This window comes from Scyliorhinus torazame, chromosome 9 (genome assembly GCF_047496885.1).
Source record: "Scyliorhinus torazame isolate Kashiwa2021f chromosome 9, sScyTor2.1, whole genome shotgun sequence".
NCBI lineage: Eukaryota > Metazoa > Chordata > Chondrichthyes > Carcharhiniformes > Scyliorhinidae > Scyliorhinus > Scyliorhinus torazame.
Window position 1 is genome coordinate 101,507,160 of NC_092715.1, and position 24,095 is coordinate 101,531,254.

The 24,095-nt window shown below is 48.4% G+C and overlaps 1 protein-coding gene across 14 annotated transcripts in view; it reads left to right on the forward strand.

Moving 5' to 3' along the window:
* The window catches only part of cast (calpastatin), a 318,006-nt gene that overhangs the window by 33,257 nt on the left and 260,654 nt on the right, over positions 1-24,095 (forward strand). For all 14 annotated transcript variants that reach the window (XM_072516336.1, XM_072516333.1, XM_072516334.1 and 11 more), the window contains exons 2-3: positions 14,149-14,217; positions 17,300-17,368. In XM_072516336.1, the coding sequence (XP_072372437.1) occupies positions 14,149-14,217; positions 17,300-17,368 (138 nt within the window). The remainder of the gene's footprint in view (positions 1-14,148; positions 14,218-17,299; positions 17,369-24,095) is intronic.

Below are 24,095 nucleotides of genomic sequence, written 5' to 3' on the forward strand. Positions count from 1 at the left end.
ACCATTTTGGAGAACTTTTGCTGTAATTATGTCTGCATGAGGAAGGTGAGCACACACAACAGTGTGTGTCAGTATCAAAGGATTGGTGACCATAGAATTATGTCTGATAATAAACAGTTGTCAAGCCCACCCATGTAAGAAATCATAATTGCTATTTATCATTGGGCCACCAATTCTTGAGTCAGTATCCATGGCATTTGCAATTATCCATTCGGGGTGAGATGAACAAAGTTGTCACATGTTGGCCTTGTCCTACAGGGGTGCAGGTTGCCTGGCTGTCATCGATGAGCCGCTGCTTGTCATTTGAAACCTTTTCATGATTGACAGCTTCATGGTGAACAATTCCTTTTGATCCTGTCTTCGTGCAGCCACCGAACCGAGAGGAATATCGAGACTTAGCTGGAATTTATCATGGAAACCTGCATGGTCCAAATTAAAGGATTTATTCAGATGTCGGTTGGGATTCAATATATTTATCACTTTGAAATGACCTATAAGTTCAGTGACATTTTGAAATCTACTGTTTTCACCTTATTTCTTAACTTAAGCTGCGGCTATAACATTTATTATTTATTTGATAGGCAAATGAGTGTACAAGAGATACTTCCAACACATACCATAATAAAATACTTCTATCATGCATACTGTTATGTTTTGGCCCCTAGGCTTGAGAAGCAGAATTTTGTATTAAGCACCAGGAAAAAGGAATTTGGAGGGAGCTTGAATTGCATCAAACACCTTGGGCGAGATTCTTCGCCCCCCCGCCGGGTCGGAGAATCGCCGGGGGCTGGCGTGAATCCCACCCCCGCCGGTTGCCGAAATCTCCGGCACCGGGAACCTGCCAGCTCCCCGCGCCTTCCCCGCCTGCATGGACCTGATGTTCTCAATGATCTCTCGCAGTCCTATTGGTGCTTCCAGCTTCTCTTGCCTATCATCCCCCACGAATGGCATGTTCAGTCCATTGAGGAACCGTTTAATCCCTGCGACCCCGTCAGAGGGCTCGGAAGTGTACAATCCCCAGTAGAAGACCTCAAAGGCCAGCTACTTTCTCAGCTGGTGAACCAAAAGGCGGCTAGCCTTCTCTCCGTGTTCATAGAAGGACCCCCGTATCTGGCTGAGTTGGTGTACTGCTTTCCTGGTGGTTATCAGGGGCTGGTTTAGCACAGTGGGCTAAACAGCTGGCTTGTAAAGCGGAACAAGGCCAGCAGCGCGGGTTCAGTTCCTGTACCAGCCTCCCCGAAGAGGTGCTGGAATGTGGCGACTAGGGGCTTTTCACAGTAACTTCATTTGAAGCCTACTTGTGACAATAAGCAATTTTCATTTCATGTTAAAGTCCATTTGTAGCTTTTTCCTTTCCGCCAGAAGCTCTACGGTCGGGGCCTCGGAGTATTTTCTGTTGACTTCCAAGATGGAGTCGATCAATTGCTGCCAAGCTGCCCTCTCATCCCTGACTCTTTGTGCGTTGTAGGCTACAATCTCCCCCCTAATCATCGCGTTCAGTGCCTCCCAGAACATGGAGGGTGAGATTTCCATCTTCTGGTTGTTAGTGATGTACTCGCCTATGGCCGGTGATATTTTCTTGCAGAAGACCTTGTTGGTCAAAAGGTCCGTGCTCAGCCTCCATGCAGGTCGCCTGTCTCTAACCTCACATCTATGTAGTATGGAGTGTGGTCGGAGATGACTATCATGGAGCACTCCATCCTTACTATACCTGGAAGCACCAATTTCTCCTCTGCAAAGAAGTCAATACGTGTGTATACTTTATGCACTGGCGAAAAGAACAAAACTTCCTTCTCACCGGGGTGTAGGAACCGCCATGGGTCCACTGTCCCCATCTGCTCCATGAATGTTGCCAGCTCCCTAGCCATGCCTGTCTTTTTCCTAGTTTTGGTGTTTGATCAGCCAGTCAGCGGTCCTGTACGCAGTTGAAGTCTCCCCCCATGATCAGTCGGTGTGTGTCGATGTCAGGGACTTCCGCTATGGTCTTCTTTATAAAGTCCGTGTCATCCCAGTTGGGATCGTACACGTTTACCAGAGCCACCGGTACCCTGTCCAGGACACCGCTGACCATGATGTACCGTCCACCTTGGTCTGTAACCGTCCTTGTTGCTGTAAACATTGTCCTCCTGCTCTGATATCAGTATGGCTACTCCCCTAGCCCTCGTCCTGTAACACGAGTGATACGTCTGTCCAACCCAGCCCTTCCTTACGCGCAGTCGGTCCTTCTCCCTCCTGCGTCTCTTGCAGGAAGACTATGTCGGCTTTCAAACTTTTTTTAAAAAGAAATATATTTTATTCAAGTTTTTTGGCCAAACATAACAATACGTAGTGTTTCTTTTACACAACAATAAAGCAATATAAATAACCGTGGCCAGTTTTAAACAAATAAATAAGTAATATATAAACAAAAACAAAAAACAAAACTAAATGGCAACTGCCTTGTCCAAAATAAATACTCTCCAAAAATACAATCCAACAATCCAATATACAATTACATATACCAAATACCTATACATATACAATAACATCCCTGAGAGTCCGTCCGATTCCTCCCCCCCCCCCCTCCTCTCCCCTGGGTTGCTGCTGTTGTCTACTTCTTTTCCATTCCCTCTATCTTTCTGTGAGGTAGTCGACGAACGGTTGCCACCGCCTGGTGAACCCCTGAGCCGAACCCCTTAACACAAACTTAATCCGTTCTAACTTTATAAACCCTGCCATATCGTTTATCCAGGTCTCCACACCCGGGGGTTTGGCTTCCTTCCACATTAACAATATCCTGCGCCAGGCTACAAGGGACGCAAAGGCCAACACGTCAGCCTCTCTCTCCTCCTGCACTCCCGGCTCTTCTGCAACCCCAAATATAGCCAACCCCCAGCTTGGTTCGACCCGGACCCCCACCACCTTCGAAAGCACCTTTGCCACCCCCACCCAGAACCCCTGTAGTGCCGGGCATGACCAGAACATGTGGGTGTGATTCGCTGGGCCTCTCGAGCATCTCGCACACCTATCCTCTACCCCAAAAAATTTACTAAGCCGTGCTCCAGTCATATGCGCCCTGTGTAGCACGTTAAATTGTATCAGGCTTAGCCTGGCACACGAGGACAATGAGCTTACCTTACGTAGGGCATCAGCCCACAGCCCCTCCTCAATCTCCTCCCCCAGTTCTTCTTCCCATTTCCCTTTCAGCTCATCTACCATGATCTCCCCGTTGTCCCTCATCTCCCTGTATATGTCCGCCACCTTACCGTCCCCCACCCATGTCTCTGAGATCACTCTATCCTGCACTTCCTGCATCGGGAGCTGCGGGAATTCCCTCACTTGTTGCCTCGCAAAAGCCCTCAATTGCACATACCGAAATGCATTCCCTTGGGGCAATCCATATTTCTCCGTCAGCGCTCCCAGACTCGCAAACGTCCCATCTACAAATAGATCTCTTAGTTGTACTACCCCAGCTCTTTGCCATGCTCCAAATCCCCCATCCATTCTCCCCAGAACGAACCTATGATTGTTTCTCATCAGGGACCGCACCGAAGCTCCCGTCCCTCCCCTATGCCGTCTCCACTGCCCCCAAACTTTCAATGTAGCCACCACCACCGGGCGTATGGTGTATTTCTTTGGTGAGAACGGCAACGGCGCCGTCACCATTGCTTGCAGGCTAGTCCCCCTGCAGGACGCCCTCTCCAATCTCTTCCATGCCGCTCCCACCCCTTCTCGCATCCACTTACACACCATTGAAACATTAGCGGCCCAGTAGTACTCACTTAGGCTTGGTAGTGCCAGCCCCCCCCCCCCCCCCCCCCCTGTCCCTACTACGCTGCAAGACTCCCCGCCTCACTCTCGGGGTCTTCCCAGCCCACACAAAACTCATAATGCTCGTCTCAATTCTTTTGAAAAAAGCCTTCGTGATCACCACTGGGAGGCACTGGAACACAAAAAGGAATCTCGGGAGGACCACCATTTTAACCGCCTGCATCCTACCTGCCAATGACAGGGACACCATGTCCCATCTCTTGAAATCCTCCTCCATCTGTTCCACCAACCGTGTTAAATTAAGCCTATGTAATGTACCCCAATTCTTGGCTATCTGGATCCCCAGGTACCGGAAGTCCCTTGTTATCCTCCTCAACGGTAAATCCTCTATCTCTCTGCTCTGCTCCCCCGGATGCACCACAAATAACTCACTTTTCCCCATGTTCAGTTTATACCCTGAAAACTCCCCAAGTATCCGCATTATCTCTGGCATCCCCTCCGCCGGGTCCGCCACATGTAGCAACAAATCATCCACATACAGAGATACCCGGTGTTCTTCTCCCCCCCTAAGTACTCCCCTCCACTTCCTGGAACCCCTCAGTGCTATGGCCAGGGGTTCAATCGCCAATGCAAACAATAACGGGGACAGAGGACAGCCCTGCCTCGTCCCTCTATGGAGCCGAAAATAGTCAGACCCCCGTCCATTCGTGACCACGCTCGCCATCGGGGCCCTATACAGCAACTGTACTCACCTGATATACCCGTCCCCAAAGCCAAATCTCCTCAACACCTCCCACAAATAATCCCACTCCACTCTATCAAATGCTTTCTCGGCATCCATCGCCACCACTATCTCCGCTCCCCCCTCTGGTGGGGGCATCATCATTACCCCTAGCAGCCTCCGTATATTTGTATTTAGCTGTCTCCCCTTCACAAACCCAGTTTGGTCCTCATGGACCACCTCCGGGACACAATCCTCTATCCTCATTGCCATTACCTTGGCCAGAATCTTAGCATCCACATTCAGGAGGGAAATGGGCCTGTATGACCCGCATTGCAGCGGGTCTTTTTCCTTCTTTAGGAGGAGCGATATCGTTGCCTCTGACATAGTCGGGGGCAGCTGCCCCCTTTCCCTCGCCTCATTAAATGTTCTCATCAGTAGCGGGGCCAGCAAGTCCAAATATTTCTTATAGAATTCAACTGGGAATCCGTCTGGTCCCGGGGCCTTCCCCGCCTGCATGCTCCCAATCCCTTTCACTACTTCCTCCGTCTCAATCTGTGCTCCCAGCCCCACTCTCTCCTGCTCCTCCACCTTAGGAAATTCCAGCTGATCCAGAAAGCGCATCATTCTCTCCTTCCCGTCCGAGGGCTGCGCTTCATATAATCTTTCATAAAATGCCTTGAACACTCCATTCACTCTCTCCGCTCCCCGCTCCATCTCTCCCTCCTCATCTCTCACCCCCCCTATCTCCCTCGCTGCTCCCCTTTTCCTCAGTTGGTGGGCCAACAACCTACTCGCTTTCTCCCCATATTCATACTGTACACCCTGTGCCTTCCTCCATTGTGCCTCTGCATTACCCGTAGTCAACAAGTCAAATTCTACATGTAGCCTTTGCCTTTCCCTGTACAGTCCCTCCTCCGGTGCCTCCGCATATTGTCTGTCCACCCTCAGAAGTTCTTTCAACAACCGCTCCCTTTCCCTACCCTCCTGCTTTCCTTTATGTGCCCTAATAGATATCAGCTCCCCTATAACCACTGCCTTCAGTGCCTCCCAGACCACTCCTCCCACCTGTACCTCCCCATTATCATTAAGTTCCAAGTACCTTTCAATACACCCCCTCACGCTTAAACACACACCCTCATCTGCCAATAATCCCATGTCCATTCTCCAGGGTGGAAGCTGTTGTTTTTCTTCCCCTATCTCCAGGTCCACCCAGTGTGGAGCATGATCCGAGATGGCTATAGCCGTGTACTCCGTCCCCGTCACCTTTGGGATCAGTGCCCTTCCCAAAACAAAAAAATCTATTTGTGAAAATACTTTGTGTACATAGGAGAAAAACGAAAACTCCTTACTCCTAGGTCTACTAAATCTCCAGGGATCTACTCCTCCCATCTGCTCCATAAAATCCTTAAGCACCCTAGCTGCAGCCGGCCTCCTTCCGGTCCTGGACCTCGATCTGTCCAGCCCTGGGTTCAGCACCGTATTAAAGTCTCCACCCATTACCAACTTCCCCACTTCTAGGTCCGGGATGCGTCCTAACATACGCCTCATAAAATTGACATCATCCCAGTTCGGGGCATACACGTTCACTAATACCACCGCCTCCCCTTGCAGTTTGCCACTCACCATCACGTATCTGCCCCCACTATCCGCCACTATAGTCTTTGCCTCAAACATTACCCGCTTCCCCACTAGTATGGCCACCCCCCTGTTTTTTGCATCTAGTCCCGAATGAAACACCTGCCCCACCCATCCTTTGCGAAATCTAACCTGGTCTATCAGCTTCAGATGCGTCTCCTGAAGCATAACCACATCTGCCTTAAGTTTCTTTAGGTGTGCGAGTACCCGTGCCCTCTTAATCGGCCCGTTCAGCCCTCTCACATTCCACGTGATCAACCGGGTTGGGGGGCTCTTTACCCCCCCCCCCCCTTGACGACTAGCCATTTCCTTTTTCAATCCAGCTCCTCACCCGGTTCCCACGTAGCTGTATCCCCCCCAGGCGGCACCCCCCCCGCCCCGACCCCCCCTCCCATACCAGCTCCCCCTTCTCCCCAGCAGCAGCAACCCAGTTAACCCCCCCCCTCCCCCCGCTGGATCCCAAGCTAGCGTAATTGCACCCCCCATGTTGCTCCCAGAAGTCAGCAAACTCTGGCCGACCTCGGCTTCCCCCCGTGACCTCGGCTCACACTGTGCGAGGCCCCCTGATTCCCTGTTCCCGCCATGATTACCATAGCGCGGGAACAAAGCCCGCGCTTCCCTTTTGGCCCCGCCCCCAATGGCCGGCGCCCTCAGCTCCTCATCCTCCCTCACCCCCTCCCCCACGACATGGGGAAGAGAGAGAAGTTACAGGGTCGCAGGTTTAACAACTTGGGAAGTCCTCTCTTCCCCCTTTTCCCCCCTTCATCCCACAAATTCACCCCCCCCCCCCCACACTTTTGTCCCAAACGTTCTTTTTCTGGCCCGCTCACTCCAGCTTCTCCTCGACAATAAATGTCCACGCCTCATCTGCCGTTTCGAAGTAGTGGTGTTTCCCTAGATGTGTGACCCACAGTCTTGCCGGTTGCAGCATTCCGAATTTGACCTTCCTTTTATGCAACACCGCCTTGGCCCGATTAAAGCTTGCCCTCCTTCTCGCCACCTCCGCACTCCAATCTTGATATACGCGGATCACCGCATTCTCCCACCTACTGCTCCGAGTTTTCTTTGCCCATCTGAGGACCATCTCTCTGTCCTTATATCGGAGAAATCTCACCACTATTGCTCGAGGAATTCCTCCAGCCCTCGGTCTTCGCGCCATAACCCGATAGGCTCCCTCCACCTCCAGCGGACCCGTCGGGGCCTCCGATCCCATTAACGAGTGCAGCATCGTGCTCACATATGCCCCGACGTCCGCCCCTTCTGCACCTTCGGGAAGACCAAGAATCCTTAGGTTCTTCCTCCTCGCATTATTCTCCAGCACCTCCAGCCTTTCCACACATCTTTTGTGTTGTGCCTCGTGGATCTCCGTTTTCACCACCAGGCCCTGTATGTCGTCCTCATTCTCAGCAGCCTTTGCCTTCACGACCCGAAGCTCCTGTTCCTGGGTCTTTTGCTCCTCTTTTAGCCCCTCAATCGCTTGTAATATCGGGGCCAACAGCTCCTTCTTCATCTCCTTTTTGAGTTCATCTACGCAACGCCGCAGGAACTCTTGTTGGTCAGGGCCCCATATTAAACTGCCTCCTTCCGACGCCATCTTGCTTTGTGCCTGCCTTCCTGGCCGCTGCTCTAGAGGATCCACCGCAATCCGGCTACTTTCCTCTCTTTTTTCCATCCGTGTCCAGGGGGGATTCCCTTCTGGATTACCACACAGTGTTATTTGCCGTTAAAATTGCCGATGGGGCTCCTATGAAGAGCCCAAAAGTCCGTTCCACCGGGAGCTGCCGAAACGTGCGACTCAGCTGGTCATCGCCGCACCCGGAAGTCCGGCTTTCAAACTTTTTAACTGGCCGAAGACTCTGGATATTTTCAATGGGCTGTTAAATCCCCTGATATTCCAGATGATAATCCTGGTGGGGATTTTTGTCCCCCACTTCCTGCGGGATCAACTATACTTACCTGGTGGATGCACCTCTGCACCCCGTGGTTTCCCTTTGTTAGGGGGCCATCCAAAATGTCTGCGGTCGCTGGCTGTTCTCCCCATGAGGTCGCTCCCCTTCACTCCAGGGTTTCCCTTTGTTTAGGGACCCTCCAAAGTGGCTGCTTGCGTTGCCATCTTGTTTTCTCAGCCTGCACCTTACCTGCCGAAGTCAACCTGAAAACCAACCCTTTCTTCCCTTCATGTTCCTATCCACCCTGCCCCCCTCCCTGTGTCCCCCCTCCCCCCCCCTTAGAGTCCCTCTCCCCGTCCCGGTGTTCCCCCCCCTACCAGCCAGACGCTCCATCCCTGCCGGGAGGTGCACCATGGCCCCCCGTTGCTATCTTACTTCCTGCGCTAACTATCCCTGCTAGTGTGGTGGCCCCCCTCTCGGGGCTGATCTTACCCCTGCCTTATGTCCAGTATTTGTCTGCTCCCTCTGCCTATGCCTCACCCTCACCTGCATTCCGCTGCCCTTGCCTTTCCCTGTGACCCGGTCCTTCTGGTCAAAGTGAGGCAGCACAGTCCCACGCAAACATATCATGTGTCCATTAGATTTCTTTCTCTGTCTCTTTCCTCCTCTGCTTTACCTTCATCGCTACCTCGCCTGCCCCTTGTCCAGGCCGTTTGACCGAACAAACTCATCTGCCTCCACCGGGATTTTGAAGTAATGTTCCTTGTTCTGCATTCCGCCCCAATGTCTTGGTAACTTGGATTCTGTGTCCTTCCCAGCTCCTGGCCTTTGTCTGTCTGAGCCACCTCAGGGTCCCTTCATGATCTTGGTATTGATGTAATTTTGCAATTATCGCCCTCGGTTGTTCCCCCGCCATGGGTTTCGGCCGCAGCGGCCTGTGTGCTCTGTCGACCATGGGGGGTTGGGGAAGCTGTCTCTGCCGATTAGGTTGCCCAGCATTTGGGCGACAAAGCCTGTCGGGTCCCTGATCTCGATCCCCTCTGGCAGGCCCACAATTCAGATGTTCTGGCATCGGGACCTGTTCTCTTGGTCCTCAATTTTCCCCTTCAAACTTCCCTGGCCGCCACCAACCATTTGACTTCCGCCTCCAGGGCGCCGATCATGTCGCTCTGGTCTGTCGACGTCTTCTTCAACTCCTGGATCATTTTTTCCCTGCGGTTCCACCTTCTTCCCCAATCCAATGATTGCTGTTTGCATGGAGACCATCACCTCTCTAACCGCCACCTTGACCGCCACCTGGATTTCCACCTTTATTGCCTCTCTCATTGCAGCCAGTTCCTTCGTAAGGAGTGCCTTCTATCCATCTCCAGGTGGTAGGGGGAAGGTTGATGTTCGGGTCATCGGTCTCCCTCTCTCTTGGGTGTCCGGGGCGCGCTCGCCTCGTGGGTCCACTGTTACTGGTGTCCTTTTCCTCCACTTCTGCCGTCCCTTCGGCCTCTCGAACTCCCATTTGATGGCCTGCCGACTCTATTCCTTCCCTTTCCCGATTAAGGGTGAGTTGCTGTTGAATTTTTGGGTTAAATTTGTCTAAAAGTGCCTATTTAGTTATGTTCTGGAGGAGAGCCACCTGATGTATGTCTGCTCAGCATACCACCGTCACCGGAATGGATGTTGATGTTAACCTGACCACAGTACCCAATGGTATAATGTGTTATGTGAACAATAAATCATCAGAACGTCAGTGCATCTTTGGTTTAGACTGTGCTTCTTTCTTGAGTTATTTGAATTGACCAGGGACAGTGGCAATTTTCCCTGGATAATTCAGAGACTCCAAGGTGGTCAAGCTGTGACTTTCAGCTGAAATGCCAGTTGAATGCCTCCATTTAATGGACAATGTTATCCACAATAATAATCTTTATTGTCACAAGTAGATTTACATTAACACTGCAATGAAGTTACTGTGAAAAGCCCCTAGTCGCCACATTCCAGCGCCTGTTCGGGTACACTGAGGGAGAGTTCAGAATGGCTAAATTACCTAACACCACGTCTTTCGGGACTTGTGGGAGGAAACCGGAGTGTCTGGAGGAAAACCATGCAGACACGGGGAGAACGTGCAGACTCCGTACAGACAGTAACCCAAGCCAGGAATCGAACCTGGGACACTGGCGCTGTGAAACAACAGTGCGAACTACTGTGCTGCCCATATCTTCTTGTTAAAGGAGTTGAATTGTGTTCTAGGAACAGCTGCCCGGAAGCACATGAAGCAGCTCGTTGTAACTTAATGACTGCTAGCAAGCAGTTTATACGTCTGCAGTTCCTTTTAGTGGCTAACACTTTACATAGAGCTTTCTCCCAGCAGTGAGCAGGTGATTGGGAATAAGTGAATTGCTGCAGAGGATATCAAACACTATTTGAAACCTTTCATATGGTTCTTTTCTGTTGGAGGTTTAAAGAGGACTTTTGAAGCTCATCGGTGCACATTCTGGGACACATTGTCAACACAGGATTTCATGTAAAAGGATTGAGTACTGGGCTGCTCTATCTTATTTGATACCAAATGGGAGACATCAGTCAAAGGAAGTGCTTGGCCATCAGCAACGTGGTCTGCAGGAGGAATAGGAGGAGGGGATGAGGTCAGGCGGAGCAACACCAGCTGTGGAGATAGGGAGAAGGCTTTACATTCATGGTGGCGATGTTTCAGCTGCTGTCTTATGTGTCAGTCTTCTATGCCTCATGAAGATACTGAGAACTTTGCTCATCTTGGAAAATACTTTCATGATTGGCTGACTTCATCGGCAATGTGAACCAAATTACTACTGGGTGCAGCCAAATACCAAACTAAACTCTCCGTATAGCAGTGTTCACTTTCTGATGTTTTGTGGTGCATATTATTTTGACATAGCATCTAGCTGTGTGACATCTCGGGTGGAATTCAACTAAAAAAATTTCAACGTGTCACTTTTGGTGAGTTTGCCAGGGTGTTTCCCGCCGGCTTTTTGGGTGAGATCCAGACCAGTATTCATCCGCACTGAGGGCTGTAATCTCCGCTCCCCCAGTCAGGTGTTTCTCGGCAGCGTGCGTTCGCTGGCCGTGGGATTCCAACTTCCCACCGCTTGTCAATGGGACTTCCGAATGTTACAACCCTACTCTGCTGGGAAACCTGCGGGCGGGGATGCGCTGCTGGCGGGAAAAGTGAATCGCAATGAATGGAGAATTCTGGCCTTAGTCATTATTTGGGCCTTGAGGAGTTTCTCCCTGGTCCAACTCACACGTTTTTCAGCAATGGGGAGATGAATTCGCTGGTGAGACCAGCTCTTTAGAGCTGGATCTGCCATTTTGAAAGGGTTCCCTAATCTCCAAGTGAGCTTGAGCATCCTCCACACCCCCCACCCACAGACAATGTCACCCCCCCCCCCCCCCCATATGGGCATTACCCCCCACCCCGCAAGTGAGGGCACCATGTATGGGTTTGCTTAGCACCCCCCTTTTGGGCCTCCCCCTTTAAGGACCTCAACCCATCACTCCCCCAACCTTTATGAGGCCCCTTCATACCCACCCTTCACAGCACCCCCATCCTTCTTTCTGTACGTGGCCCGTCTCAAGCCCCGACCCTTGGCAGTGCCACTCGAGCACACCAGCATTGCCACCCTGGCAGTGTCACTGCCAGCCTGGCAGTGCCAAGGTGCCAGAGGGAGAGCCAGGGTGCCACGCTGCCCTGTCCCCAACCACCCAGGGGTCTCCAATGGCCTTGGAGACCCCCCAGCCGTTATGTCTGGACGTGGACCAGCTCATTGCTAAACTGACTAGCATGTTTGAAATATTAGCATTTCGCTCCTTCATTCCTAAATCATTCTGGAAGTTCTATTCTTCTTCGATGATCAGTCGCAAATGAGTGTGATTGTCCACTTAAGAAACTCCGTGTTACAGGCCATGAGTTCTGTGGGTCCTTGTATGGCTGAAGAACCCAATCCTAGAGCCACATATTTGACTGCACATTAGGCAGGTGTTTCTAGGAGGTGGGATTTGTCCTCGGACTCTAGATCACTGGAATTCCTTTCACAGGCTCCTTTTCTGGACCTCCTTTGCCATTGAGTGTCTATGAAGAATTGTGTCTCTTCGATCAGGAGGTTCCTCCAATTAAATCTCTTCTGAGCAAGGGTCTCCAAGGTGTTGACGTCAATGTTGTGTTTCTTGAGCTAAGTCTTCAGGGTGTCTTTCAAGCGCTTCCTTTTCCCTCCTTTTGTTCGGGAGTCTTTTTGGAGCTGGGAAAGAAGATTTGCTTTGGCAGTCGGGACTCTGACATCCTAAGCACATGGCTAGTCGAGTGGAATTGGTTTCGGATGATCATGGCCTCGATGATGGTCTCTTGACTCTTTCAAGGATGCTGATGTTAGTATGCCTGTCCTCCCAACTGATGCGGAGAATCCTTCTCGGACAGTGTTGATGGTACCACTTCATGGCCTTGAGGTGATATCAACAAGTATTCCAGGTTTCTGAGCCGTTAGAAGAATTGGGAGAACGACTGCCTTGAACATGAGGATCTTGGTGTTGTCACAAATGTCGCAGTCATCAGAGACTCTTGTCCTTCGACATCTAAAGGAGGTACTCATGGATTGGATACGGTGTTATGTCTCCGCATCTATGTCAGCTTTAAATGAGAGGTGAATCCCCAGGTAGGGGAAATGTTCCACGTTTGGTAGGGTTTCTCTGTTGATCTTGATGGGAGAGTGAGACTGGATCTTGCCCTGGGGCAGGTTGGTAGAGGACTTGAATCTTCTTGGGATTGAGGTTGAGACCGATTCTTTGGTATGCTTCCGTGAAAATTTCAAGCATGACTTGGAGATTCCCTTCTGAGAGAGAAGACATGGCGATGTCATCCACATACTGAAGTTCCATGAGTGATGTGTGATTTTCTTCTTGGATTTCTGTCCATCCTGTAGACAATGTCTACTTCACTGGGAAACTTGTTCTTGACAAGGTGAAGGATGGAAAAAAGGGTGGGAGTGATGACACATCGCTGCTTGACTCCAGTCTTTACCTCAAACGTTTCTGTCTTATTTCTGTCAGTAAGGACTGTCATTGACATCTCATCATGGAGGAGTCGGAGGATATTATTGAATTTCTCTGGACAGCTGACCAGGGTCTTCCATAGCACTTCCCGATTGAGTCAAAGCCTTGCTCAGATCGATGAAGGCCATGTAGAGTGGTTGGTGTTGTTCCTGGTATATCTCTTGAAGTTACCAAGCAGTGAAAATCATATCCATTGTTCCCTGGTTTGGTCAGAAGCCCCACTGGCATTCCAGAAGGATTTGGACAATGATTTTTCTAGCGATGGAGAGCAGGGAGATTCATCGGTAATTCCCACAGTCTGCTTTGTCTTCTTTCTTGAAGATGATGGCGATGATGGCATCTGGGGCTAACACTTGGTAACACTTGTGTGGTGACACTTGGAGCTGAGCACATTCCAAAATACCGTCCCTCATTCCTAAAGTTAGAAGTGAGGATACTCACTGATTGCACAGTGCTCAGTTCCATCTGTAACTCTTCACACCATACAGGTGAAAGCAGCCTGCTTGATTGGCATCCCATCCGCCGCCTTAAATATTCACTCCCTCAATCACTGACACATAGTGGCAGCTGTATGTGCCATTTACAAGATGTACTGTAGCAACTCACCAAGGCTCCTTCAACAGCACCTTCCAAAGCTGCCTAGTAGACTGAGGGCTGCATGTGCATGGAAACGCCGCCACCTGCAAGTTTTCCTCCAAGCCGCACACCATCCTGACTTGGAATTATACCACTGTTCCTCCACTGTTGCTGGATCAAAGTTTTGGACATCCTTCACTAACAATACTGAGTGTATCTATACCACACAGAATGCAACAGTTCAAGGAGGTGACATATCAACACCTTTGTAAGGACAACTAGGAATGGGCAATAACGGCTGACCTATCCAGCAATGCTCATAGCCCATTAAAGAATGAAAATCCAGTGCAGCTAATTTGCATATTACTTTTTTCTATTTTCATGCCTTGCACTTCTAAATATATATTCAGTTGTCAATAAAATGTTTCAAGTGAACATGAATTTGCTGACGTGAAAATGATTTAAATAACTAAACTTCTGTTTTGTTTGCATTTTCCTAAATAGGGAGGAAAGAAGCCTGATTCGACTAAATCATCAAAGCAAGGAGCCAGCATGAGTGCTCAAGCATCAGAGGTAAGAAAAATTATAAACATGTTGAATTTACAGCAAAGCTACAAGAAGGCGAAGGCAGAAACCTTGGGCAGGATTTTGTTGATCAGTCGCTAATGAGTGTGATTGTCCACTTAAGAAACTCCGTGTTACAGGCCATGAGTTCTGTGGGTCCTTGTGTGGCTGAAGATCCCAATCCTAGAGCCACATCTTTGACTGTACATTAGGCAGGTGTTTCTAGGAGGTGGGATTTGTCCTCGGACTCTAGATCACTGGAATTCCTTTAACAGGCTCCTTTTCTGGACCTCATTTGCCATTGGGTGTCCATGAAGAATTGTGTCCCTTCAATCAGGAGGTTCCTCCAATTAATCTCTTCTGAGCAAGGGTCTCCCATGTGTTGACGTCTATGTTGTGTTTCTTGAGGTAAGTCTTCAGGGTATCTTTCAAGCGCTTCCTTTTCCCTCCTTTTGTTCGGGAGTCTTCTTTGAGCTGGGAAAGAAGATTTGCTTTGGCAGTCGGGGCTCTGACATGCTAAGCACATGGCTAGTCGAGTGGAATTGGTTTCGGATGATCATGGCCTCGATGATGGTCTCTTGACTCTTTCAAGGATGCTGATGTTAGTATGCCTGTCCTCCCAACTGATGCGGAGAATCCTTCTCAGACAGTGTTGATGGTAAGTACCACTTCATGGCCTTGAGGTGATATCTACAGGTATTCCAGGTTTCTGAGACGTTAGAAGAGTTGGGAGAACGACTGCCTTGAACATGAGAATCTTGGTGTTGTCACGAATGTCGCAGTCGTCAGAGACTCTTGTCCTTCGACATCTAAAGGAGGTACTCATGGATTGGATACGGTGTTATGTCTCCGCATCTATGTCAGCTTTAAATGAGAGGTGAATCCCCAGGTAGGGGAAATGTTCCACGTTTGGTAGGGTTTCTCTGTTGATCTTGATGGGAGAGTGAGACCGGATCTTGCCCTGGGGCAGGTTGGTAGAGGACTTGAATCTTCTTGGGATTGAGGCTGAGACCGATTCTTTGGTATGCTTCCGTGAAAATTTCAAGCATGACTTGGAGATTCCCTTCTGAGAGAGAAGGGATGGCGATGTCATCCACATACTGAAGTTCCATGAGTGATGTGTGATTTTCGTCTTGGATTTCTGTCCATCCTGTAGACAATGTCTACTTCACTGAGAAGGTGAAGGATGGTGGCGATGAAGGTGGAAAAAAGGGTGGGAGTGATGACACATCGCTGCTTGACTCCAGTCTTAACCTCAAACGTTTCTGTCTTATTTCTGTCAGTAAGGACTGTCATTGACATCTCATCATGGAGGAGTTGGAGGATATTATTGAATTTCTCTGGACAGCTGACCAGTCCATAGCACTTCCCGATTGAGTCAAAGCCTTGCTCAGATCGATGAACGCCATGTAGAGTGGTTGGTGTTGTTCCTGGTATATCTCTTGAATTTGCCAAGCAGTGAAAATCAAGTCCATTGTTCCCTGGTTTAGTCAGAAGCTCGACTGGCATTCCAGAAGGATTTGGGCAATGGTTTTTCTGGCGATAGAGAGTAGGGAGATTCCTCGGTAATTCCCACAGTCTGCTTTGTTTTCTTTCTTGAAGATGATGGCGATGATGGCATCTGTGGATAACACTTGGTAACACTTGTGTGGTGACACTTGGAACTGAGCACATTCCAAAATACCGTCCCTCATTCCTAAAGTTAGAAGTGAGGATACTCACTGATTGCACAGTGCTCAGTTCCATCTGTAACTCTTCACACCATACAGGTGAAAACAGCCTGCTTGATTGGCATCCCATCCGCCGCCTTAAATATTCACTCCCTCAATCACTGACACATAGTGGCAGCTGTATGTGCCATTTACAAGATGTACTGTAGCAACTCACCAAGGCTCCTTCAACAGCACCTTCCAAAGTTGCCTAGCAGACTGAGGGCTGCATGTGCATGGAAACGCCGCCACCTGCAAGTTTTCCTCCAAGCCGCACACCATCCTGACTTGGAATTATACCACTGTTCCTTCACTGTTGCTGGATCAAAGTTTTGGACATCCTTCACCAACAATACTGAGTATTGAAAGTTAGAGAGATCTAGGTGTACAGGTCCACATGTCACTGAAAGGGGCAACACAGGTGGAGAAGGTAGTCAAGAAGGCATATGGCATGCTTGCCTTCATTGGCCGGGGCATTGAGTGTAAGAATTGGCAAGTCATGTTGCAGCTGTATAGAACCTTAGTTAGGCCACACTTGGAGTATAGTGTTCAATTCTGGTCGCCACACTACCAGAAGGATGTGGAGGCTTTAGAGAGGATGCAGAAGAGATTTACCAGAATGTTGCCTGGTATGGAGGGCATTAGTTATGAGGAGCGGTTGAATAAACTCGGTTTGTTCTCACTGGAACGACGGAGGTTGAGGGGCAACCTGATAGAGGTCTACAAAATTATGAGGGGCATAGACAGAGTGGATAGTCAGAGGCTTTCCCCGGATTAGAGGGGTCACTTATTAGGGGGCATAGGTTTAACGTGTGAGGGGCAAGGTTTAGAGTAGATGTACGAGGCATGTTTTTTACACAGAGGGTAGTGGGTGCCTGGAACTCACTGCCAGAGGAGGTGGTGGAAGCAGGGACGATAGTGACATTTAAGGGGCATCTTGACAAATACATGAATAGGATGGGAATAGAGGGATACGGACCCAGGAAGTGTAGAAGATTGTAGTTTAGTCGGGCAGCATGGTCGGCACGGGCTTGGAGGGCCGAACGGCCTGTTCCTGTGCTGTACTTTTCTTTGTTCTTTGTTCTTTGAGGGTATCTATTCCACACAGAATGCAACAGTTCAAGAAGGTGACATATCAACACCTTTGCAAGGACAACTAGGAATGGCCAATAATGGCTGACCTATCCAGCAATGCTCATAGCCCATTAAAGAATGAAAATACAGTGCAGCTAATTTGCATTTTTTTTTCTTCTATTTTCATGCCTTGCACTTCTAAATATATATTCAGTTGTAAATAAAATGTTTCAAGTGAACATGAATTTGCTGACGTGAAAATGGTTTAAATAACTAAACTTCTGTTTTGTTTGCATTTTCCTAACTAGGGAGGAAAGAAGCCTGATTCGACTAAATCATCAAAGCAAGGAGCCAGCATGAGTGTTCAAGCATCAGAGGTAAGAAAAATTATAAACATGTTGAATTTACAGCAAAGCTACAAGAAGGCGAAGGCAGAAACTTTGGACCGGATTTTGCCGATCAAATGGATGGTCTGGCACTGACCGGCCCACACAGTCGGCTGACAGGACCTGCCTCTCAAATTTCTTGGCAACAGCCAATTCCTCAGGGAATGATATCCTGTTCGGGATGATGGCCGAATCGCTGGACTGGCTGTCTCGAGGCCCCAACAGTGCCACCTGGAGTGCTGAGGCAGGCTGGAGATTTGCTGAGTTCAGCAGAACCGGCTGGGAAAAGTATTTTTCAAAAATTCAATGACCCATTGCTGGAGGGCAAACCAGTACAAGGAAATCCTCGGGGCTGTGGTGGCTGCCTTCCATGCCCATGGCCACCTTTTTGATTTAAATAAAATCCCCCAACCCTGCCCTAATTGATGGCCTCCCCATGCAACAGGGGAGCTGACCTGCCATTAGCAACATGTCAACAGTCTGGCAAAATAGTCGTGAATAGGGCCACAACAGATTTGCTACTGCTCCCACCTACCATCGGTAAAATTCCCCGATGGCTGCTCATTTGGCAAGGCTCCCGATGGTTTTACCAGCCCACCCAACATATTCCCACCCATGTGTGCCAGTAAAATTCTCGCCTTTAATTCCAGTAGCAATGAGAGGCATGCGCTTGTAAGCAGACAGTGGTCAATTGACTGAATTGAAAAATGGGTAATTTTACATTATTGTGTTAATTCATATTTTTGGTTCCATGTGAGGCAACGTTTACCAACTAAGTTTGCAAAGCGTGCAAAATCTACTGACTGAAAACACTGATTATGTTGCTTTATTTTAGCATCTATGATGGTCAACCGTTTCGTAACTGACAGCTAGGATAATGTGAATGGTGAAGTTATGGATTTCATTTTACATTCAGCTTTATTTTAAAAGATGTATACATTCCCGCTACTTTAACGATGTCAACAAAAACATTGTTAACTTTTCTGGCTAGCTCTTGGGGAAAGTAGCTGTACGTTCTCTGTCGCGGGAAATACTAGGCTGCTATGGAACCGAAGCTTCCAATAAGGATATCTCTAAGTGCAACATATGATATGTGTAAAGTAGATTTCTGCCTCAAATAGTTGTGTTCTCAGATGAGCTTGAACCATTGACAGTTTTGAAGGCTGTTTGAGTACATTACTGGAGACCCGGGGATTAAGTCTTAACTTATATGTGACCTGGCTTATGAGGCAGACAAAGCATCTGCTTACGTCTGTTTCCATAGGTAGCTTTTCCTGAAATAGATCACCAGCCTGCAACCAGAGTCTGTAGCTTGAGGGGCACTATTCTGCATCAAGCAAGTTTTACCAGGAGACACACTCTGCTCTAACCACCTACCATAAGTGTACTGGAAGGATTTTAGGTTGATAATCACACTATTTGACCATGTTATGATTGTACCATCCGTGGTCATCAAGTCCTGAAGTGGGACTTGAACCCGGAGCTGCTGGCCCAGAGATAGGTACCCAGGCAGCAGGTGTGGGTGGCTATAAAAGAGCTTATTGATGAAACAGGAAAGCTCTTCATCACAACCACAACTTAACTGTCAACTTCATTTCAATTAACATAAAATACGAGAGACAAAGATGGTAACGGTGTCCTTCAAAATCAAATTACACTCGCCAATATTTCATGTTCTGTTGATTTAATTTTCTTTGTTATTTGTTTCGACTAGCTTAGTCTAGCTTAGCTAAATGTACTGGCACACCTCATGGTTAGCATGCATTAAAGTTTACAGGGGAGTTAGGGACATTTCCTTTTTTTTGGAAGAAACAGACTATTTTGGGTTCACTTTTTAGTGAATGTTCATGTTAATGTCCAGTGGGGTTACGGGGATTGGGTGGGGGATTTGGCCTATGTAGAGTGCTCTTTCACTGCAGACTCGATGGGCCAAATGGCCTCCTTCTGCACTGTAGCGATTCTATGATTCTATGACTGACAATTCCCACCACATCCAGGTTGTTAGGCCTTTCTGACATCAACCCCCCCTTCTCTCCTCCCCTGGATCCCTCTTCCACTCTTCAATGCCCACCAATCTATTCCACACATACTTCCCCTCGCCGCTAACTTGCTCTTTCTGGTTTCGAGCCTTCATGCAAGCTGCCATTCTCCGCTCCCATGTGCTGTGGAATTTAACACGAAAAAACGCTGACCTAACACACAATTGCACAAGGGTAACAAGTACACATGACCTTCAAACAAACGTAAACCGGGTGCCATGAGATTCGCGTAGGATGTAATTTTGAAAAGTTTTACACTAATGAGTATTCCTAGTGTATTATCAACACAAACCTGCCAAAGCCTAACATGAGAAGGCAGGAGATACAAAAGTCTGAGAACACGCACAAACAAACTCAAAAAGAGCTTCTTCCCCTGATGTGACCAGCAATTCACACGAGACCATTAGCAGACATGAACAGTGGTTTTAATAAGCTAGATCTGTGCCTGCTTGTGACTGCTCTGTATTGAGTGCCGCCTACAGGCTGCAGGTTTATATACCACCCCCGAGGGGGCGGAGCCACAGGCGGAGCCCACAGGGGCATCAACATAATACAGTACAATAGAGTGATGAATTGCAGTAGCAATACGTTCACCACATCCCCGCTGTTACCAGACTCCTAAATGATCCTCTTATGGACTGAACTCATTAACACTACACCCCTGTATGCTTCATCCGATGCCGGTGCTTATGTAGTTACATTGTATACCTTCTGTTGCCCTATTATGTATTTTCTTTTATTCCCTTTTCTCCCCATGTACTTAATGATCTGTTAAGCTGCTGACAGAAAAATACTTTTCACTGTATCTCAGTACACGTGACAATAAACAAACAAATCCAAATGAGGCTGGACATTTATCTCCGCATCTGAAGCCACGGTCGGGAAATCTAAATTTCACCCCATCTGACTAAATCACCCTGCAGTCCAGAAAGATCCCCCCTGGAATGTGGATATTGCTGACTGGACCAGCATGTATTGCTTGGGCCAGTCTTTATTGTCAATCCCTAATTGCCCTTGAGCTGAGTGGCTTGCGAGGCCACTTCAGAGGGCAGTTAGTGTCACCCACATTGCTGTGGATTTGGAGTCAGATAAAGGCCAGACCATGTAGGGATGGCAGATTTCCTTCCCTCAAGAACACTAGTGAATCAGCTGGGTATCTCCGACAATCAACAATGCTTTTCCTGGTCATCATTATACTTTTAGTTCCAGACTTTTTATTGAATTCAAACCTGCAGTTCAAACTTGGGTCCCCAGATTACTAGTCCAGTGACAATACCACTATGGCACCACCTCGCCATAAACATAGCACTTTCATGTCTATTACCAGCCGTAAAGATATCACATGCTTTATCCATCTCTTGTAATAACTGTTCTAAATAATTTATACATACAAACAGTTTGCAGAAGCAATGGTTAGGGAATAGAGATCATTTTAAGTAAGTTACATTTGTGTTATAGATGTTAAAGCTACAGCTTTAAGTTTAAGATATTTTATATTTTGTATTTGTGTACTCAGAAAGGGGAAACTTGGGTTTTGGTTTTGGCTCAGAATAATTGCTGCATGTCTGTAGGTTTGTTTGTATACTTGCATTATGACCTTTGGGGGGTGGAGTGTTTTAGGGAAGTTAAAACAAAGTAGAAAAAGCTGGGCAACGTGAGGCCCTTAGAAACAGGGAGAAACATAAAGCAGTTTTAATTCAGTTGGAAGCAGGTGCCAGGAGGAGCTGGACAGGAGAGTGAATTGCAGTAAACAGGGGCGAGATTCTCCGACCCCCCGCCGGGTCGGAGAATCGCCGGGGGCTGGCGTGAATCCCGCCCCCGCTGGTTGCCGAATTCTCCGGCACCGGAGATTCGGCGGGGGCGGGAATCGCGCCGCGCCGGTTGGCGGGCCCCTCACCGCGATTCTCCGGCCCGGATGGGCCGAAGTCCTGCTGCTAGGATGCCTGTCCCGCCGGCGTGGATTAAACCACCTCTCTTACCGGCGGGACAAGGCGGCACGGGCGGGCTCCGGGGTCCTGGGGGGGGGGGGCGTGGGGCGATCTGGCCCCGGGGGGTGCCCACACGGTGGCCTGGCCCGCGATCGGGGCCCACCGATCCGCGGGCGGGCCTGTGCCGTGGGGGCACTCTTTTCCTTCCGCCTTCGCCACGGTCTCCACCATGGCGGAGGCGGAAGAGACTCCCTCCACAGCGCATGCGCCGGGATGCCGTGAGCGGCCGCTAACGCTCCCGCGCATGTGCCACCCGGCAATGTCATTTCCGCGCCAGCTGGCGGGGCACCAAAGGCCTTTTCCGCCAGCTGGCGGGGCGGAAATTAGTCCGGCGAGGGCCTAGCCCCTCAAGGTTGGGGCTCGGCCCCACAAGATGTGGAGGATTCCACACCTTTGGGGTGGCGCGATGCCCGACTGATTTGCGCCGTTTTTGGCGCTGGTCGGCGGACATCGCGCCGATACCGGAGAATTTCGCCCCAGATTTCTGAAAAGAACAGGAGAAGGTCTCAGAAATGAAGTGGGATCAAAAGAAACGCCATGGAAGACACTTAAGTCAAGGAATATGAACCAAGAATGTGAACTAGGTCCTGTTCAGTGAAGTTAAATTAAGGAATGTGACAAATGCTCTGAATTAAAGAGAGAAACAGCAGGGTGCAGAATAGAGACAAAATGAGCTTCCATGAAGCCAGAAGATCCGAGCAGGCAGCCAAATGTTCCTGACTCCTTACTGTGGGCCTGTGAAGCAGTGGTGTTCTGTTGGCATGGTTAAATAGCTGAGACAGTGAATGGAAGATGAAACTTGAATAAACAGGGCAATCCAGGGGAGAGAAACATCAGAAGCAGCGATCGAAAGCCTGGAGTGGGAATGCTTGTTGAAGACGTCCGAGAAAAAGCATTGTTTTGGAGAAGATTCAAAGGTGTTTTGTTTGAGAGCGGAGATTGGAAACCTTTGTGTGAAAGACAGAGGTCCAATGAGACCAGTTGGCTCACAGTATGACAAAGGTCGGGGCACTGGGGGATGGTAAGAAATCTGCAGAAGCACGTCTTTCGGGACTTGTGGGAGGAAACCAGAGCACTCGGAGGAAATCCACGTAGACACGTGCAGACTCCGCACAGACAGTTACCCAGGCCTGGAATCGAACCCGGGTCACTGTGAAGTGACAGTGGTGAAGAGACAGTGCTAACCACTGTGCTACCATGGTTATGTTTAATAGATGTTTCATTCTTTTGTTAAAAGTTCATCAGCAGTCCCTGTGACTGTTCAGTAGCCACCTTCACCGTTTATAAACCACAAAATAGAGGTTAGGATCTATTAAGCCGGGTTCCACCCTGGGATCTGACTTGTTCAGTCGTAACATCAGCTGAGATCATAACACAAAAAAACGCCAATACAATGTATCCCAGAACCTTGAGCACATCTAGGCTAACGATTCAGCGTAGTACTGGGCAGATACAAACAATCCCATAATAGTATTCAGAAATGAACAGGGATGTTATCCTGGTTTCCTGGTCAGTATTTAGCCATCAACCAGCATTGCTGAAACAGGCTATCTGGCCACATACCTCATTGTTTGTGGAATCTTGCTCTGGGCAAATTTGTTGCCATGTTTCCCAATATACAAACAGTAAATACACTTCAATAAGTACTTCAGTGGCTGTGAAGCGCTTCAGGATGTGTGCCACGCATGGACGATGCTCATACAGATGCAAATTTGTATTAACAAATCTCCAAAACATTCATAAGACGCTAAATCACTTCCTTTAGTACCAGCAAAATCCACTGTTCAGTTTTATCTGCGTTTTTGGAGTGGCACAGTCACTTGTGTTTTGTTTTTAAAAATAATTTAAAGGCATCAATCACTCATAAGGGAATGGGTAAACATGTTGTGGGTCCATTTATTTAGACTAGGCACATAAGAACTGTACAAGGGTATAAAGCTAGAAGGCATCAATAGCAGAGCTGTGTGTGTATTCTGCTCACAGGCCAAAGTGAAACTGAGACGTGACACTCTTTCCTTCCAGTGATGGCATGCTGCTCTCCCTTAAAGGCATATTACAACAACTTGTATTAACAGATGATTCTTATTGATTAACTTTGATCGGTAAATATATTATTAATGTGTGTTTTCATATGTAGAAGGCCCAAATAAGTATAGTTCCAGCCGCTAGAATGGGCATTGGCAACCATGCAACAATTGGGGGGAAATAGACAGCAACCAAATTAGGAACTTAAACATTTTTTTCCTTTAATGTAAAAGAAGTTCAACAAAAAAAAACCCCAGTAAACAATGGGACAATGGCTTGTATTATTCCTCCAGCCCCCCACATATCCAGCCCTGACCGATTGCTTTCACATGTAACCCTTAGCTCAAACTGTGATATCATTTGAAAATTGTATTTCAATTGCTGTTACACCAGGATAAATATAAATAACGCATTCCTGCAGAAAATTCCATGGAATGTTGATGAGAACGTCTATTGTCAGGAAGCCAAAAACATAAATTGTGAACCAAATTTGCAGCTATTGTCTAAAGTACACAGTCATTATAAACACATAATCTGATTTGAATGTAATTTAAAATGATCATTTGGTGGGTATGATTCAACAAAGGAAAGCATTGTATTTCTGATCAATTTTGTATGTGATTCTGGAGTTAATGGGTGAAATATTGTGGACTGGGAGGACAAACT